Source organism: Oryctolagus cuniculus, chromosome 4 (genome assembly GCF_051225735.1).
Source record: "Oryctolagus cuniculus isolate XC-2025 breed Fujian yellow rabbit chromosome 4, ASM5122573v1, whole genome shotgun sequence".
Lineage (NCBI taxonomy): Eukaryota > Metazoa > Chordata > Mammalia > Lagomorpha > Leporidae > Oryctolagus > Oryctolagus cuniculus.
In genome coordinates, this window is record NC_142870.1 from 96,134,051 (window position 1) to 96,152,764 (window position 18,714).

At 40.9% G+C, this 18,714-nt stretch overlaps 1 protein-coding gene across 2 annotated transcripts in view; it reads right to left on the minus strand.

The window, feature by feature from the left end:
• Positions 1-1,686: 1,686 nt before the first annotated feature.
• TBCCD1 (TBCC domain containing 1) overlaps positions 1,687-18,714 on the minus strand; it is a 34,535-nt gene continuing 17,507 nt past the window's right edge. For both annotated transcript variants that reach the window (XM_070072455.2, XM_002716459.6), the window contains exons 4-8: positions 16,576-16,942; positions 12,421-12,607; positions 11,771-12,268; positions 8,126-8,275; positions 1,687-2,291 (exon numbers count right to left, since the gene is read on the minus strand). In XM_070072455.2, the coding sequence (XP_069928556.2) occupies positions 8,146-8,275; positions 11,771-12,268; positions 12,421-12,607; positions 16,576-16,942 (1,182 nt within the window). In that variant the 3' untranslated portion in view covers positions 1,687-2,291; positions 8,126-8,145. The remainder of the gene's footprint in view (positions 2,292-8,125; positions 8,276-11,770; positions 12,269-12,420; positions 12,608-16,575; positions 16,943-18,714) is intronic.

Sequence of the window (18,714 nt, forward strand, 5' to 3'; positions counted from 1 at the left end):
CAGGACTCAAACCAGCTGGGAGCCAGCACTGCAGGCAGTGGCTATACCAGCTACACCACAGCGCCAGTCCCAACTGACCTATTCTTACAACTGTTCTTTCACAACACAAATTTAAAAAAAGAGAGAGAGAGAGAGAAAGAACTCAAATCCACAAGGTTACCACAGTATGTAGAAAGACAGAGTACTAAAGAACTCCTGAATTTGCAAAGGGTTAGCTAAGCACAACTTGCTTCCTATTTGGTATTCTTTCCTGCCCTTGATATCATATTGACTCCTGTTCAAAGAACATCTTTTAGACCTTGATACATGTATATCTCTGGGAATGAGATTACATCTGATGTAAACTCAAAGAAACAACAAATCAACTTTTCTCCACTTTAATTTTCCTGGTCAAATATATTCTATTCAAAGGTATCTTCCTCATGTTTTTATTAACAAAAACTATACAACAAATATATTTACAAATGGGAGATCTGTAAGATGTATTATAAGGCCGGCGCCGCGGCTCACTAGGCTAATCCTCCGCCTAGCGGCGCTGGCACACCGGGTTCTAGTCCCGGTCGGGGCGCCGGATTCTGTCCCGGTTGCCCCTCTTCCAGGCCAGCCCTCTGCTGTGGCCAGGGAGTGCAGTGGAGGATGGCCCAGGTGCTTGGGCCCTGCACCCCATGGGAGACCAGGAAAAGCACCTGGCTCCTGGCTCCTGCCATCGGATCAGCGCGGTGCGCCGGCCGCGGTGCGCTGGCTGCAGCGCGCCGGCCGCGGCGGCCATTGGAGGGTGAACCAACGGCAAAGGAAGACCTTTCTCTCTGTCTCTCTCTCTCACTGTCCACTCTGCCTGTCAAAAAAAAAAAAAAAAAAAAAAAAAAAAAAGATGTATTATAAGCCGGCGCCACGGCTCAATAGGCTAATCCTCCACCTGCGGCACCGGCACACCAGGTTCTAGTCCCGGTCAGGGCACCGGATTCTGTCCCGGTTGCCCCTCTTCCAGGCCAGTTCTCTGCTGTGGCCAGGGAGTGCAGTGGAGGATGGCCCAAGTGCTTGGGTCCTGCACCCCATGGGAGACCAGGAGAAGCACCTGGCTCCTGGCTTCAGATCAGCGCAATGCACCGGCCGCAGCGCGCCGGCCGCGGTGGCCATTGGAGGGTGAACCAACGGCAAAAAGGAAGACCTTTCTCTCTGTCTCTTCTCTTTCTCACTATCCACTCTGTCAAAAAAAAAAAAAAAAAGAAAGAAAAAAAAAGATTATAGTCAATTGAAAACATGGCAAATATGCCTAGATATGAGGATTCCTAAGAAACAAAACACCTATTTAGTTTTCTGAATTTCTATTTAAAAAAAGCATCTGGTTAATATAATAAATTTCATTAACATGTAACAATTTCCAAAACACACATAGCATTCCAGTGTTTATTTGGTAATTCTGATTGCTTGAATTTCATCTGAAAATAAAAACTAAAAATTTCAGTTAGAATTAACAAATATTCTGAGGAATAATTTTCACTTTAGAAACAGCAGCCCTTTTTTGATATAATTACTAATTAAATGTCCAAGTATACGAATCAATGTTGTTCAACAATCAGATTTCATTTCATTAACTTGATCATATTTCCTTTATCTGAAAGAACAGGCTTACCCAATCAAACGTAAAATTTACTTCATATAATGTCACAGAATGACACTGAAAAGTTTTGAGAATTAAAAATCTTTTTTATTAAAAGGAGCAAACTACTTTTTCAAGTTTATTAAAAATTTGAAACAGGAAATACAAAATAAAGACCTTACACAATTCCATTAAGTTTCATACTTTAAGATTAAAATATCTTTGTATAAAACTATCTCTGCTATTTTTAAATACCAACAAATCATACTTTCATTCTAAGTATTTTTTCAGAGTAGTAATTTCCTTTTAAGTAGTTACAAAGAACTAAAAAACCCTTTTTGACTCCAGAAAGGAAGAAATCCTTTCATAATACAAATTAAAATATAAATACACTTGTAAACCTATAATTACATTAATATTAACATATATACTATGGGGCTGCCTTCATCAACTTTATCAGATTAGCATCACAAAGATGAGTGTTCTGATGTTCTGTAAGCAATATGTTCACTAGAAAGTCAGAAACTGAGCTAAAATTCAACCTGAACAGTAACAACTGAGTAGGGAATGGCAATAAGGAAATGACTGAAACAGAAAACACCCTTGAAGTCTCCTGAGCAGGAAGAGCATCGTCCCCATTTAGTTCTCAGATGAGAACACCGTCCTCCATTCATCTTCTGCTTTTAGGGCCCTGAAGTTAAAGAAAAAAGAAAAATGAATATTAGTCACTTTCTTTTGTCTTCATATAAGTAATAAGGAAAAAAACCTTATGTTTACAAATCACATAAACTATCAAGGTCAGATAATAGTTTAGAATGATAACACACAGAAAGTTTAAAGTTAACTTTCTCTTCTTTTTAAGATTCATTTACTTATTTCAAGGTCAGAGTTACGGGGCGGGGAGAGGGAGAGAGAGACAGAGAGACAGCTTCCTTCTGCAGGTTCATTCTCCAAATGGCGCAACTGCCAGAGCTGGGCAGGTCCAATGCCAGGAGCCAGGAGTCTCTTCTAGGTCTCGCACGTGGGTATAGGAGTCCAAGGAGTTGGGCCACCTTCTGCTGCTTTCCCAGGTGCATTAGTAGGGAGCTGGATCAGAAGTAGCAGCTTGGATGTGAATTGGTGTCCATATGGGATGCTGGTGCTGCAGGCAGTGGCTTTAACTTGCTATGTCACAGTGCTGACCCAATATACTTCTCTTTTCTAAGTGTCACATTAATTGGCAAGCTAGCAGAATTAAACTAAAATGTCTTAAAATTACAGTTTTCAGATTTGTAATTTTTTAAGTTTTGTGAAGACACAGCTTTAACATTTTATACATATTTGTTTATGTGAAAGGCAGAGTCAGTCAGACAGACAGAGAGCTCCCATGTGCTGATTCACTCCACAGATGTCCTCAACAGCCAGGGCCGAGCCAGGGGCTGGGAACTCCATCTGGGTCTCTCCTATGGGAGGCAGGAACCTAATTACTTAAGCCATCACATGCTGCCTCCCAAGATGCACGTCAGCAGGAACTGGGTTGGGGGCTAGAGCTGGCACTGAAATCCAGGCACTCTGATGTGGGAGGTGGGGATGTGGGCATGGGGTGTATTAATTTCACTCCAGGTTCTTGTCTCACACCAAGTCAGGCATTCTGAGTACAGACAAATGTAAGTTACAAAAACTGAGAACAAATTTTATTTAAAAGGTGAGAAAGTGAGCACACCTATACATGCGAGCATGGGGTGCCCCCCACAGAGAAGTACCCATCGTGAATGGGCAGTGGTCCAGACGGCCTAAAATGAGGAGGGGTGGAGAGGGAAGAGAAAGGGCACCTGAGCAGCACCTGCGGCAGTGATCTGCTGCAGAAGAGACAGCCTCCTCCCAGTAGCTGGCCACTTCTGTGAAGGGGGGTGGTGCCCGTACAAGCATGAAGCCACCTGGGAGTTACGTGGCACATCCGCAAGTCCCATGTGGAGCTAAATATCCATTTGTTCATGGGGTCCCCCTTAGGATCTGAATGAATCAGATGCATCTCGGGAAAGGGGGCATTTTGAGAAGTAGGAGGACAGAACTGCATTTGAGGCTTGCAGCATCTTCCGGCTCAGCAGACCTACACTGCCTACCCGCCTACCCCACATCAGCAGGTATCGCAGGTGGTATCCTAACTGCTGTGCCAAATGCCTGCCACAGATCTGCAATTCTTAGTTCGATTCTTAGTTCTTATACCGACTAGACATTGAAATGCTTTTTTTTTTTTTAAATAAAGATACACTTTAAAAATAAACAATATTTAAACAACAAGAATGTCTTTTTGAGACTTTGGAAAACTGAAGCTCCTTAAAATATTAAACATGTGTCCCTACAGTTCTATCCCTAGGTATATACCCGTGAGAAATGCACATATATGTCTATACAAAGCTATGTGCACAGGGACTGGTATTGTGGCACATTAGGTTAAGCCACCGCTTGCGAGGCCAGCATTCCCTATCAGAGCACCAGTTTGAATCTCAGCTGCCTGACATCCAAACCGGCTCCTGAGTGCCTGAGAAGGCAGTGGAAGATGGCCAGGTGCTTGGGCCGCTGCCATTGGCTGGAGTTCCGGGCTCCTGGCTGCAGCCTGGTCCAGCCGTGATGTTGCAGGCATTTTGGAGTTAACCAGTTAATGAAGTTCTCTCTGCCCATCAAATACATAAAATGTTTAAAAATAAGTAAAAGCCTGTACACAAATGTACAAAGCAGCATTATTCATAATAGCTGAAAAATAGAAACAATCCAAATGTCTGTCAGTTGATGAACAGGTAAACCAAGTGGTAGATCCATATAATGGAATATTATCCAGCCATGAAAAAGAATGAAGTCCTGACACATGCTACAACATGGATGAACCTTGAAAACATGCTAAATGAAATAAACTAGTCATAAAACACGACGCTGGAGGATTCATTCCATTTACATGAAATATCTATATTGGGAGTTTTAGAACGGGGATGGCCTTTATTTTGGGGGTAATAAAAATATTCTGGATTCATTAATGGCAAAGACTACATACACAAACTTGTGAGTTACTAAAAGCCACTAAATCCTTTCCCTTCAAAGGCAAATTTTAGGGGGCGGGAGCTGCGGCATAGCAGGTAAAGCTGCTGCCTGCAGTCCTGCCGTCTCATATAGGTGCCAGTTTGCATCCCGACTGCACTACTTCCGATCCAGCTCTGCTATGGCCTGGGTAGAAGATGGTCCAAGTCCTTAGGCCCTTGCACTCGTGTGGGAGACCCGGAAGAAGCTCCTGGCTCCTGGCTTTGGATCAGCCTAGCTCTGGCTGTTGTGGCTATTTGGGAAGTGAACTAGTGGATGGAAGACCTCTCTGTCTCTCTCTTTGCCTCTGCCTCTCTGCAACTCTGCCTTTCAAATAAATACATAAATAAATCTTTTCTTTTTAAAAAGGCCAATTTTATATTATGTGAATATCTAAAAAAAAAAAAGAAGTACATTTTCTTCCACCCTACATACCCAATCTCATTCCTCAAAGACAAATTCCATTTACAATTTCTTTATATCCTTTGAGAAATGTTTAGGCACATAATCGGCACATAAATGTCTATGATGATCCCTATTTTTTCAAAACATAGGCAACATTTTAATTATTCTCCTAAGCTTAGAGATTATTCAGTGTCAGCACATACAGATACACTTTATTTTTCTTAAAGGTACATTCTGTGACACAGACGAAATCAGTTCATCAGGCACCTAGCCTGTAGGGAGGCGCATCCGGCTTGTTTTCAGTCTACAGATATTTTAAAAGATGCTACAATGAACAATGTTTAAAAATAGATCTTCACAGGTTATAAAATTCCAGTTAGATAGGAGGAATAAGTTTAAGAGACCTACTGTAGAAAAGGTGACTATAGTTAATAACAGTATGCTGTATTCTTGAAAAATGCTGAGTAGATGTTCTCATCATTCAAAATGACCATTAAAAATTCTCACCATTAAAATGACAATTATTTATGGTAATACATATGTTAATTAGCCTGACTTGGGCATTCTACAGTGTGTATATATTACAAAACATCACATTGTACAGAATAAAGGTACAATTTTATCTATCAATTTAAAAAAATTATAAATTAAGCAGACTTTTATATTCATAAGCATATCTATAAAATAAATTTTAAGAAGTAAAACTGCTAAATCAAAGAGTATTGGTATTTTTAATTTTGATTTTGTCAAACTGGCCCCTAAAGAGGTAACATACGTTTAAACTTCCCCCAGTGGATGAAATATCTTGCAAGGGTGTGTACCACCAGTTTTTGATCCCTGCCAATCAAAAAACAGTAACTTTAATTTTAAAATTAAGTATTTATGTCCATATTTCTCTATGATCTACTACCTATTCATTTCCTTTGTTTTTATTTTAATTAATTTTTAAAGGGACTTTATTTGAAAGGCAGAGCAAGAGAGAGAGAGAGAGAGAGAGAGAGATGGAAAGACACAGAGAGAGAGATCTTCCATCTACTGGTTCACTCCCAAATGACTGCAACAGCCAGGTTTGGCCAGGCTGAAGCAAGGATTCAGGAAATCCATTCTGGTCTCTTATTTAGGTGGCAGGGATCCAAGCACTTGGGCCATCCTAGGCTGCCCTCCCAGACACATTAGCAGGGAGCTGGATTGGAAACAGAGTAGCCAGGATTCAGACTGGCACTCAGATATGGGATGCAGGCCTTGCAAGCAGAGGCAACCTGCTGGGTCACAAAGTCAGCCCTATGTACTTTGTTTTTAAACTGTTAGTCTTTAAAAATACTTTACAACAGCAAAGTAAGTAGTTTCTATTTTTAAAAAGACTACCTCGGGGCTGGTGCTGTGGCTTAACGGATAAAACTGCTGCCTACAGCGCTGGCATCGCATGTGGGCGCTGGTTCGAGTCCCGGCTGCTCCACTTCCAATCTAGCTCTCTGCTGTGACCTGGGAAAGCAGTAGAAGATGGCCCAAGTCCTTGGGCCCTTGCACCCACATGGGAGACCCGGAGGAAGCTCCTGGCTCCTGGCTTCGGATCGGCACAGCTCTGGCTGTTGCGGCCAGTTGGGGAGTGAACCAGTGGATGGAAGACACCTCTCTCTCTCTCTCTCTCTCTCTGCCTCTCCTTCTCTGTGTTACTCTTTCAAATAAATAAATAAATCTTTAAAAAAAAATGAATATCACATATTTGGATAAAACTTAAGTAAATGTCTGTTTCTGTGTTCTCATCTTTTTAATACATGGTCTTCTAGTTGAAGTAGCACCTTGACAGTAGGGACTCCATTCTGGGAAGATGCCCCCCCACACCATGAGACTCTGGTCTGAAACTATGATCTAAAACAGTTGGACAATAGCAGTCCACTACATCACACTTGGCAGAGCATAGAAACCCCCAGCATGATCACTCAAGCTTGGAAGTGGATAGGCTGCACCTGGGTTAATGATAAAAATGTAATTTGATTAAAATCAATACCTAGATTAATGTCAAGATTATAATTGGAATTGTTAAGATTGTAACTGGTATTGTCAAGATTATAATTGATACAAGTTTTGCATAGGTTTTAGGTCAGCTTGAGCCCGGTAACAATGTATTCCCCCCTGTTCCTAGCAACCATGAATTCCCCTCCCGATTTTGTGGTTTTTGCCTTTATAAACCCTGTTGCTTTGGGCTTCAGGGTCGAGAGTTCTTTAGGGCATGAGCCCACTCTCCACCACCGGCAATAAAGGACCACCAAATGTTATCAATGTGTGGAGCTCCTTTGTTTGCACTCGCTCAGACACAGCACAGTCTTGATTAATTTAATCAATTCTAGTGTATTGCACTTACATGTGCAATTAACAAAGATCAGCAAATTCACTAATTGTTCCGGGGCAGCTGGGAAAGAAGAAAGATATATTACAGAGGGGGAATAAAATGTAAAGCTATATGAGGGGGAAAGTAGTATCTTTAGACAGTACAACTTACGTCAAGCACAAAAGCTAACACTCTGGGGCCGGCACTGTGGTGTAGGTAAGGCTCTGCCTGTAGCATCGGCATCTCATATGAGTCCTGGCTGCTCCACTTCCAATCCAGCTCCCTGCTAATGACCTGGGAAAGCAGTGGAACATGGCCCAAGTACTTGTTCCCCTGCACTCACGTGGTAGGCCCAGGGGAAGTACCTGGCTGCTGGCTTCACCCAGCTCCTCAGTTGCGGTCATTTGGGGAGTGAACCAGCAGATGGAAGACCTCTCTCATCTCTGTCTTCCCTTCTCAGTCTGTAACTTTGCCTCTCAAAGAAATAAATAAATCTTAAAAAAAAGTAACACTTCATACTCATATTTGCTCAAAATTCTATAAACTCTGCCTGAATATTCTTGTTGGTTTCACTATAATATGGTAAATATGAGTATTTAATAATCTGTGTACCCTGACTGGAGTGGTAGAAAGAAATCTAACAATGGTTGGTAACATAATATCCTGTGCACTGGTGTGTACAGGCTTGGAAGGATTCCCCCGAAGAATCTGGCTGAAGTGGCTACATTAGAAATGCTTACCTTGTTTTGACATAGGAGTCCTATCCTGCAGCTTGTTTGGAGGCTACTGTAGGGGGCACAAGGCTGTCCAGCTGTTGGCGATGTCCCGTATTAATCAACCATTCATAAAACTTGTTCTCCACAAGAACCTGGAACTGCTTCCTTTGATCCCTAAAATTTCAATGTAGAGCAAAAAGAATATAAAAACACTAATTCAAATAAATTTTACTCCAAGTGACTACTCGATGCTTTAATGAGACAATGTTAAACAATTATTTTCTAGTTATCTTTGTTCTTGCTGTGCTCAGAATACATTGGACTAACACACACACACAAAGAAAATATATGGTCAGATACAATGCCTGCTTTATAAACTTACTGTCATATATGCACTCAGGACCAAGTGAGTGCTGGTTGTTCTGACAGGACAAATGTGTCAAGAAAAGAAATAAGGCTCCTATTCAAGCAGGTTGATACTGCATAGCTGCAGAGGGCACCATTCACACTGTGGACCAGATATTTCGGTAGAGAAAAATGACAAGTAAAATAAACAAAAGATACAAAATAAAGTAGCTGTAAGTGCCTTGGAGAACAACAGAGCAGGGTAAGGGAATGGGGGAATATCTGGATGCTATTTTGGCCAAAGAATGGACAAAAACTTCTCTAAGAAGACGGGTGAGCAGAGGTGTATGACTGAAGAGATGAAGAAATTAAACGATTATCTGACAAGGATTACTAGCAGAACAAAAATTACAAAGGCTAAAAGGGGAGAATATAGAGGTCTTCAAAAGATGTATTATGAAAATACGAGGCTGGCACCGTGGCTCAATAGGCTAATCCTCCGCCTTGCAGCGCCAGCACACGGGGTTCTAGTCCCGGTCGGGGTGCCTGATTCTGTCCCGGTTGCCCCCTTCCAGGCCAGCTCTCTGCTGTGGCCCGGGAGTGCAGTGGAGGATGGCCCAGGTGCTTGGGCCCTGCACTCCATGGGAGACCAGGATAAGTACCTGGCTCCTGCCATCGGATCAGCGGTGCGCCGGCCGCAGCGGCCATTGGAGGGTGAACCAACAGCAAAGGAAGACCTTTCTCTCTGTCTCTCTCTCTCACTGTCCACTTTGCCTGTCAAAAAAAAAAAAAAAAAAAAAACAAAAAAAAAAACAACACATATTTCCCATTTTTTGCACCAAAATATTTACCTTTTAATTCAGTTTCTTCATAAACTTTTTGAAGTTCCAGCATAGTTAGCAAGAGAACAAAGAAGAGTAGCTCCTGACTGCCAGGAATTAGCTTAGCACCACTAATAGGCCTTTGTAGTGAGGACGTGGCCTGGGACAATTCATTACAGCACCAACATCAGACAAGGCCATTCTGGGATGATGATACACCAAGGTAAGAACCAAACCACTCTGCAATGCCATCTCAGTCTGGACAAAGTAATTTTTGTGAGGTCCAAAGCACAAAAACAACCAGTCACCCTTTCCTGGTTAATGAGGCTGACAACTTTCATTGTTTCTAGTGTCTTCATGGATCTCACTGCTTGACAGCACTGATGCAGAGACAACATTTATTATTACTGTTTACCATATGCCACACTCTACACATGTGTGTATGCTTTTCACATGTGGAAGATGTATGCATCTAAGTACAAAAACCTTTGGAACAACAGAACTGCTTTAAAATTTTTCCCAATGATCACCTATATAATATTATAATATTAATAATTTTTTGACATGACACAACAATAAAGAAATTAAGTTGAAAGAAATTAAGACACTAGATGCATTTAAGGATCAAGCCGAGCAGGTGTGACTCCTGACCCCTGTGAGACTCTGGGTAAAGTATGAGGGAACTTCAAAAAGTCTGGAAAAATGAAATTAAAAGTTTATTCTGGAATTAAAAATAAATTTATTTTGGTACAAAAATGAATTTGAAAATCATGCATAGATTTTCTTCATAATATGCATTTTCTAAAAGAAAAATTTTTTTTTGACAGGCAGAGTAGACAGTGAGAGAGAGACAGAGAGAAAGGTCTTCCTTCTCTGTTGGTTCACCCCCCAATGGCCACTGCGGCCGGCAGGTGCTTCTCCTGGTCTCCTATGCAGGTACAGGGCCCAAGCACTTGGGCCATCCTCCACTGCCTTCCCAGGCCACAGCAGAGAGCTGGACAGGAAGAGGAGCAAACAGGACAGAATCTGGTGCCCCGACCGGAACTAGAACCCGGTGTGCTGGTGCCGCAGGCGGAGGATTAGCCTATTGAGCCACAGTGCCGGCCTACAAAATTTTTGACGACTCCTGCATTAATCTCTCCATTCTTCACTTCTACATTTGTAACAGGGTATTGTTTTGAAGAATAAGTGAGTTAGTACTAAAAGGTATTTAGCAAAGTACTTGGCACATACTAAGTGCTCTGCACCTACTACCTATTATTATCATCATTGCCCTTATGTGACATGCTGGAATGAAAATAACTAATCCATAGCAATAATGTCTTGGTAGCTCAATCCGTGAGGTTACAGACCAGGTGGAATGTTTATAACAATACTAGCAGTATTACAACAATGGACTTCCAGGTAAAGCATGTATTATGACTGCTAATGATCTTTATATTTTTTTCCCAAGTAGCAACTGTTGCAAGGAATCTAAATGCTATTATTTTACCACATAATACATTTTTATTCCTTAATCTATTTGATGAGAACAAAGCTAAGAAAAAACATACAGAAGATACTATGGCTAGATCAAGATATTTTTCAGTTACTATTTCTCTTAAGATGAAATTAATCTTAACAGACCAGATCTCAAACATTCTGGGTAAACAATCTCATCCAGAAGTCGTGTCTGACACACATCACTAAACAGGGTCTCACTCACGTAACTAAACATAGTGGGGTACACACCACACACCACTAAACACACAAACGTGACTACTATGCTATCTTATTAAATCTTCACATTAATCTAATTGGATAGAAAATATACTTATACATTAACATACACCACAATGAACAGCCAGAGAGGATAAACGACATACTCAGGGTCATACAGCAAGTGGCAGGGTCAATATTAATTCCTAAATCTGAGTACTTTCCACTACAATATAGACACAGCTAGCCAAAGAATAATACTAAACCTAAAATCTAATAAAAAAAATACTTGTTGAATATTATTGTTAGTGGTGAATTAAGCCTGATTATAGAACAGATTGAAAGCGTGTCCTTGTAAAAATTAAAGAAAAAAAGAAAAGGAGGAAGGAGGGAAATTGAGGGGAGGAGATGTGAGGGAGGGAAGTATCTTCTTGGAACTGTACCTATGAAACACATGAAATCTGTTCTCTTTATAGTAATAAACATAAAAAGGATCCAATTAAAATAAATATTTTTCACTCATCATCCATCAAACAGTAGGTTTGGCTCATCAGAAATTCATCAAAGTTTGACATCTGCCAACTAAACTTAAGCTTTTTTAAAGGGAGTCTAATACTTGAATATCCACTCGTTCCCATCCCCTAAACCAACACTGCCAAGGACACTGGGCTGATATTCAAGTCTTAACAAAAGATACATAATATCTTTTTATTATTTTAGTACAGCTACAAAAATGTACAGAGTAATTTGTTTTCCTATGGAATTTCACATAAAATACAAACTACTACTTCTAGACAACACTCACTTTGTCAAATGAGCCTCCTTCACGGTTTTCTGCCAGATTTGAATCTTCTGTTCTCTTAGGTCCAGTGCTTTTTGATATGCAGATGGGAGACCCCCAGGTATCTCTGTTGTGTCCCCTTCCATTTCAAAGGGAGTAATAAATACATAGAATTCAGAAGGTGGTAAGAGTCGGAAGACACTTGTGTCACTGTTCTCTTTGCACACGACCATTGGATTATCCCAATAGTTAGGCACTGTAGCAAGGCCAGTCCTGGCCATATGGTCCTCAAGCATCGGGTAATGGGTATGAAAGGGGGCAAATGTTACTCTCTGGTTTCCAGAGAGAATAAGTGGGCGTGTAGGCGTCAGAATGTGAAAGATGCAATCTGTTGTAGAAGAGACGGAAAGACGACGGCAAACAGCAATGACTTTAACATTGTCACAGCTGTAAAGGTGAAGAGCAGTCTCTGTAGGGCCCAAGACAAAGGTGCTATTCCTGCACTTCTCAATTGTCACAGATCTGAAAATGAAAAGATGAGGTAAATTACTCTGCATGAGAAAAAGATAAAAAAAAAAAAAACTGACTTAAGTAATATTCACTGGTAGCCAAAAAAGCATTCATGCTAGAACAGACACGTCAGAGCATCACAACACTAGGAAGGCTGTGCCTACCGTAAGGGAGAAAGCAGATATATAAACGATTCATTGCAGCGGTGAATCTTCACATGTGCCCCCAGCAGAGTATCTGAGCTCTTGGCCAATGTCTGTTTGCAAACCTGGCTCATCACCACCATGCGGTGCCTCCTAGGGGCCACGTGAGTATTGCAGGCAATCTTAGCTCTTCGGGCAGTACCTTCAACTATTTAAGAAAACATGAAAATAAATGAGATCATTTCAAATTAAAGAAAAATAACCATAGAAGGTTACACATGTCTATACTTACCCATCTCTGAAAATGTGATACATGGAGAAATAAAAATGTAGGCCTAGGCTTTGGGTAAACAGATGTTTGTTATATTATTCTCTGTTCCCTTTGTTGTATATTTATAACATTTCATAATTTCTGTTACAAAATAATCTTTAAATCTATAATCCATTAAAGATTGCCTGTAGAGCTAAGAACTGTTTTCAGGGGCCGGCGCTGTGGCGCTGCAGGTTAACGCCCTGGCCTGAAGCGCCAGCATCCCATAAGGGCACTGGTTCTAGTCCCGGCAACTCCTCTTCTGATCCAGCTCTCTGCTATGGCCTGGGAAAGCAGTAGACGATGGCCCAAGTCCTTGGGCACCTGCACCCACGTGGGAGACCCAGAGGAAGCTCCTGGCTCCTGGCTTCAGATCGGTGCAGCTCTGGTCGTTGCAGCCAATTGGGGAGTGAACCATCAGATGGAAGACCTCTCTGTCTCTGCCTCTCTTCTCTCTGTGTTACTCTCTGACTTTCAAATAAATAAATAAAATATTTTAAAAAAACACAAAGAATAGTTTTCATATCTATCCCTCAAGTTATGTAATGTGTGTCTGAGGTCCTTTTGCTGGTAAGAGGCAATACTGGCCCATCTCCAAATCTTCTCCAAGATAGTTTACTTTTGTCAGTCCAACCATAATAACCTCCCCAGGTCGCCATAATATGAATTTTATACCTCCCTTGTTTACTTCCCAAATCATTCCATGAGCTCTATTTGAGTCCACATGTTTATTTCAAGGATTATTATTATCTTCCTAATACACTGTCTTACATAAACCAACATGCAAAAAAAAAAAAACATGTACAGGTTGCGCTCCAAGCCTAGTGAACCGGACCCCCTAGTGAACTGGACCCCCTAGTGAACAGTACTGGCCAAATGCAGGGAAGTCACATGAGTATGCTGTTATCTTTCTTTTAAAATAATTTTACATGTCAAGAGCCTTGGGTGATCATTGACAAAAGTGTTAATTGTTAAGTTAACAACAGGAGTCACTGTGCACTAACTTCCCATGCAAGACTTCTGTCCTCAAAGAGTTGTATTATGAGAGTTAACAGTAAAACTTATTCTCAAGGATAATTTTGTTTTAGTGTATTAAGTGGAAAATATTCTTTTTTTTAAGATTTATTTATTTATTTGAAAATCAGAGTTACAGAGAGAGAGAAGGAGAGGCAGAGTGAGAAAGGTCTTCCATCCACTGGTTCACTCCCCAGTTGGCTGGAGCTGTGCTGATCCAAAGCCAGGAGGCAGGAGATTCCTCTGGGTCTCCCAACGTGGGTACAGGAGCCCAAGGACTTGGGTCATCTTCTACTGCTTTCCCAGGCCATAGCAGAGAGCTGGATCGGAAGTGGAGCAGCTGGGACTTGAACCAGCACCCATATGGGATGCCGGCACTGCAGGCGGCAGCTTTACCTGCTATGCTACAGCACTAGCCCCGAGGATACTCTTATGTCTCATAAGTTTTACTTATGCCTAAGTGTCCAACTCCATTCTTTGTTTTCTTAGGTGCTTCCTTAATTAATAAAACTTGTTCTCAAGGACTAACTTTCTTTTAATATATTAAATGGAGGATATTCTTATGTCTCATAAGTTATAGTTATGTCTAAGTGCTCACATGGATGTATCATTCTTGGGTGCTTCTTAAAGTTAATTAATTTTCTCAAAAAAAAAAAAAAAAAAAAGGGAAGTGAAATTAACTCTGAGATGCAATGACTATGAACACCCCTTGTCTCAACTGTTGAGGAACAGTTCTTCTTTTCTTCCGTGCAAACTGTTGAACTCAACTCAGTATAGAGTTGGTCTTCTGTGTATAAAGTTAATTAAAAATGGATCTTAGAGGAGAATGGGACTGGGAATGGGAGAGTGAGGAGGAGGAGGAGTGGAAGTGTGGGTAGGAGGGCATGTATGGTGGAGAAATCATTATATTCCTAATGTTGTACTTATAAAATGAATGAAGTTTGTATTCCTTAAATAAAAGGTCCCTTTCGGGAAAAAAATTTTAAAAAAGAAAATAAAAAAATCATTTTGAGGCCAGCACTGTGGCATAAGGGGTAAAGCTACCACCTGCAGTGCTGGCATCCCATATGGACACCAGTTCAAGCCCCGGCTGCTCCACTTTCGATCCAGCTCTCTGCTATGGCCTGGGAAAGCAGTGGAAGATGGCCCAAGTGCTTGGGCCCCTACACCCACGTGGGAGACCCATGTCCTTGGCCCCTGCACCCATGTGGGTAACCCAGAAGAAGCTCCTGGCTCCTGGCTTTGTATTGGCGTGGCTCCGGCCATTTGGGAGAGAGATCCAGCAGATGGAAGACCTCTCTCTCTCTCTCTCTGCCTCTCCTTCTCTCTCTGTGTAACTCTTTCAAATAAATAAATAAATATTAAAAATAATTTTAAAATATTGTTTTCTTTTAAAATGATTTCTATAAGTTTATTTTATATAAACTTACATAAAATATATATAAGTTACACAAATGATTATATAGTTAACACATGATTATTGTAGGAAATACCAGAAGATAAAAATCATCTGTAATCCTACTACTTATCACTGTTAACATTTTATTATAATCCTTGAGTTTGAATATCCTTTTTTTCTTTTTTCCCATTAGCACGTACCCTAAGGATGTTCAGAAACTCACTTGGACATATATTCTCTTATTAATACTAAGAATTATGTAGGGACCATTGCTGTGGTGTAGCAGGTAAAGCCACTGCCTACAGTGCCGGCATCCCATACGGACGCTGGTTCAAGTCCCTGCTGCTCCACTTCCAATCCAGCTCTCTGCTATGGCCTGGGAAAGCACTGGAAGATGGTCCAAGTCCTTGGGCCCCTGCATTCTCATGGGAGACGCGGGAGAAGCTCCTGGCTCCTGGCTTTGGATTGGCGCAGCTTTCAACTGTTATAGCCATCTAGGGAGTGAACCAGCGGATGGAAGACCTCTATCTCTCTATGCCTCTGCCTCTTGTAGCTCTTTCAACTAAATAAATGGTTTTTTTTTTTTAAAAAAAAGAGTTATATAATCTTTCCCATATTTTATGGAGTCCATACATATCTGAAAGTCTTTGACTTTACACTAGTACAACAGTTGGCTGGATATACAATTTTTGGATTATAATCTTTTTAAGATTCTTTAGATGGTGATTCTTGGCATTATAAAATTATGACACAAAACTGATTTCCTTTACATTTATATGGAAGCTTATTTTATCTTTGAAATTCAGAGATTATAGAAATGCATTCTGGTATAGTATTTTTTTTTTCATTCATTTTGCCTGACACTTGCCTCAAGAGTGTAGGCACCAAAGAAATGTGTGCCCAGTCCTTCCTCTCTTCAAACATAACATCTGAGCTCACCTACCTAGCCACCACTGGACTCTCAGGAAAGGAACTAACAGGAAATCATGGTCAGATTCCCTCTACTGTGTATTTAAATTTCCAACTTAGAAACATCTACTCTGTGTCTATGTAGCTAACAAGACCTCATCTCCACACCAACTCTCTGAAGTTGCTACTGTGGAATAGCCAAATTCTGCTGTATTGTTTGGAAAACAAGAAATCCTCAAGTGAGTGAGTACATGGCGGTGAGAAGCAGAGAGTCAGAAAAGAGAAAAGTAAAGCAAAGACAAGACTGACTGCAGTTGGAGTTGTGTTAACTACAACCGGAAGGACCTTGACTAACAAATCAACTGTCAGGAGACTGTGGCTGCCTTGGCAGAGAAAGTCACGTAAAAGACAGATATTTTCCTCTTTTATAGCAATAGTGTTTTTAGGTTTCCTACAGAAGACATATGACCTTTAATACATCAGAAAACCCTAGGTTCCATAACTTGTCATTCAATTTACTATAAGTTAAAATATTTAAAAATACCTTGGTGAGCCCAAGCCAATTTCTTTCCAGACTTGAGGCAAGCAGATGTACCAAATGGATTTTCAGTCAAAGAGGCTCTCAACCAGGCTTCCAGCTTGTAGAAAGAAAAAGTCTTAGAGATCTTTGAGAAGCCACTTTCTGCATGCAGCGGTTGCCACAGCGCAAGTTCATGAAGTGGATAGATCTTCCTGGCTCCACTTACTGTACCTTCAATAAGAAAGCTCAGTGCCATGACACCTTCCCGAGAGACTAGACTACTATGAGTTGAATGAAACGATTCACTGAGTTGTTCTGGATCTAAAAGCAGTTCAAGGAGATCTGACAGATGGTAAGAGACAAAAGCCTGGTGACTGTAATCATTCCAATTCTAAAAAAAATCAAAAGAAAGCACTGTTAACAGATCAAAGAGATTCCAAGAGATCTAAAATCTTTACATTTTAACTATTTTGTATTTTTACTCTGCTTCATGCCCAAAATAGAATTTAGGTGGCTATATAAATCTTTTTGTGTGTTAGATAGGTATAGATTCTCTTCCCAGTTTAACTAAAAAGTAGTAAGTAATTCTTAATGTGTGTCAAGCATTGTTACACATACTTTAACATATTTAATCTTAACAAATATCCTAAATGGATGCCATTATCATTCCCACTATAAAAATTAGAAAACAAAGACATAGGAAGGTTAATAAACTTGCCACAAAGCTAGCAACTACTCTAAAAGCTTCAAAACAAACATAAAACTAACCATCGTGGACACTCATTCAATGAAGCACTAGATTTCTTAACCTACTTTCTCTAATTACAGAAGGAAGCTTAAATTCTGTGAAATGAAGCAAGTGGTCTTACAGAGACTAGATTTAAGAAAAGCATAACTTTGGGAATAACTTGGAGTTGACAGATGTTTGAGTGATTTGGCTCACCATTTGACAGCCATTTTCTGAGCACCTCTTATTGGGCATAAGCAATGTTAAGTGATGAATATGCAAACTGAGTGAGACCTGGGACCTGTCCTCAGGGAACTCAGAGTCTCTGTAGTGAGAAGACAACGCAAACAACCACAACACAAAGGGATAAGACCTGCAGTAGTGATCTGTAAAGATGTTCTATGAGCATGAGAGGAACAACTAACTCCACATGGAAAATTATGTCTGAACAGGGTTGTTTTTTTTTTTTTTTTAATATTTACCTATTCATGTACTTGATAGACAGAATGACAGAATGAGAAGCAAAGATAGAGAGAGAGGGAGAGAGAGAGAGAGAATCTTCCACCTGTCAGGTCACTACTCAAACTGCCACAACAGCCAGGGCTGTTCCAGGCTGAAGACAGAAGCCAGGAACTCCATCCAGATCTCCCACATGAGTGGTAGGGACTCATGCAGTTGAGCCATCATCTGCTCCTTCCCAGGCACGTTAGTAGAGAGATGGATCTGCAGTGGAGTGGGGGGCAGGCGTCCCAAGCAGTGACCTCATCTGCTGCACTACAACATAGTTCCTGAATAGATTCTTGACAGATGTCGGCAGTCAAGCAAACAGACAAGGAAAAGATCATCGCAGGCACAGGGAACAGCATATACTACAGTGCACAGGAACAAAAGCAGCTGCTCCGTTCAGAGAACTGCAGGTCCCAAGTGGGGTACAGGAAGTGTGCCAGGACATAGCAGCTGAAGTTAAAATGGCAAACTGAAAAACAGGGCAGAACTGGAACTGGAAAGCCATCTGGCACTGGGTTCTCTCTCAGGATCCAGGATCTCTCTGCATGTCTGTTCTGTTCTCTTCTTTTTCTCTGATGACAAGCATCTTATGCTTTTCTGATTACCTCAGTTTCTAACCCCTCATAATCCCAGGTGACTTATGAGCATAGCAGCAATTCTGGAGCTAATACCACATGAGTTTTCAGCTCAAGGATCCATCACCAACTGGTAACTTGGTTTTCCTGAGGACTGACTGCTCCACATCATTTCAGATCAGACTTCATGTAATTTCAAATACACAGCAATGAACAGGCCACTCTACTCAAGTCTCCATCCCTGATCCAATCAGTTGTTGGGAGAAATCATGCCGTAGTACAAAGCAGAGTCACCATTTACTGGTGCTTACTATGCAGTAAGTCCCCAACTTAATACAGGATTGAATTATCATG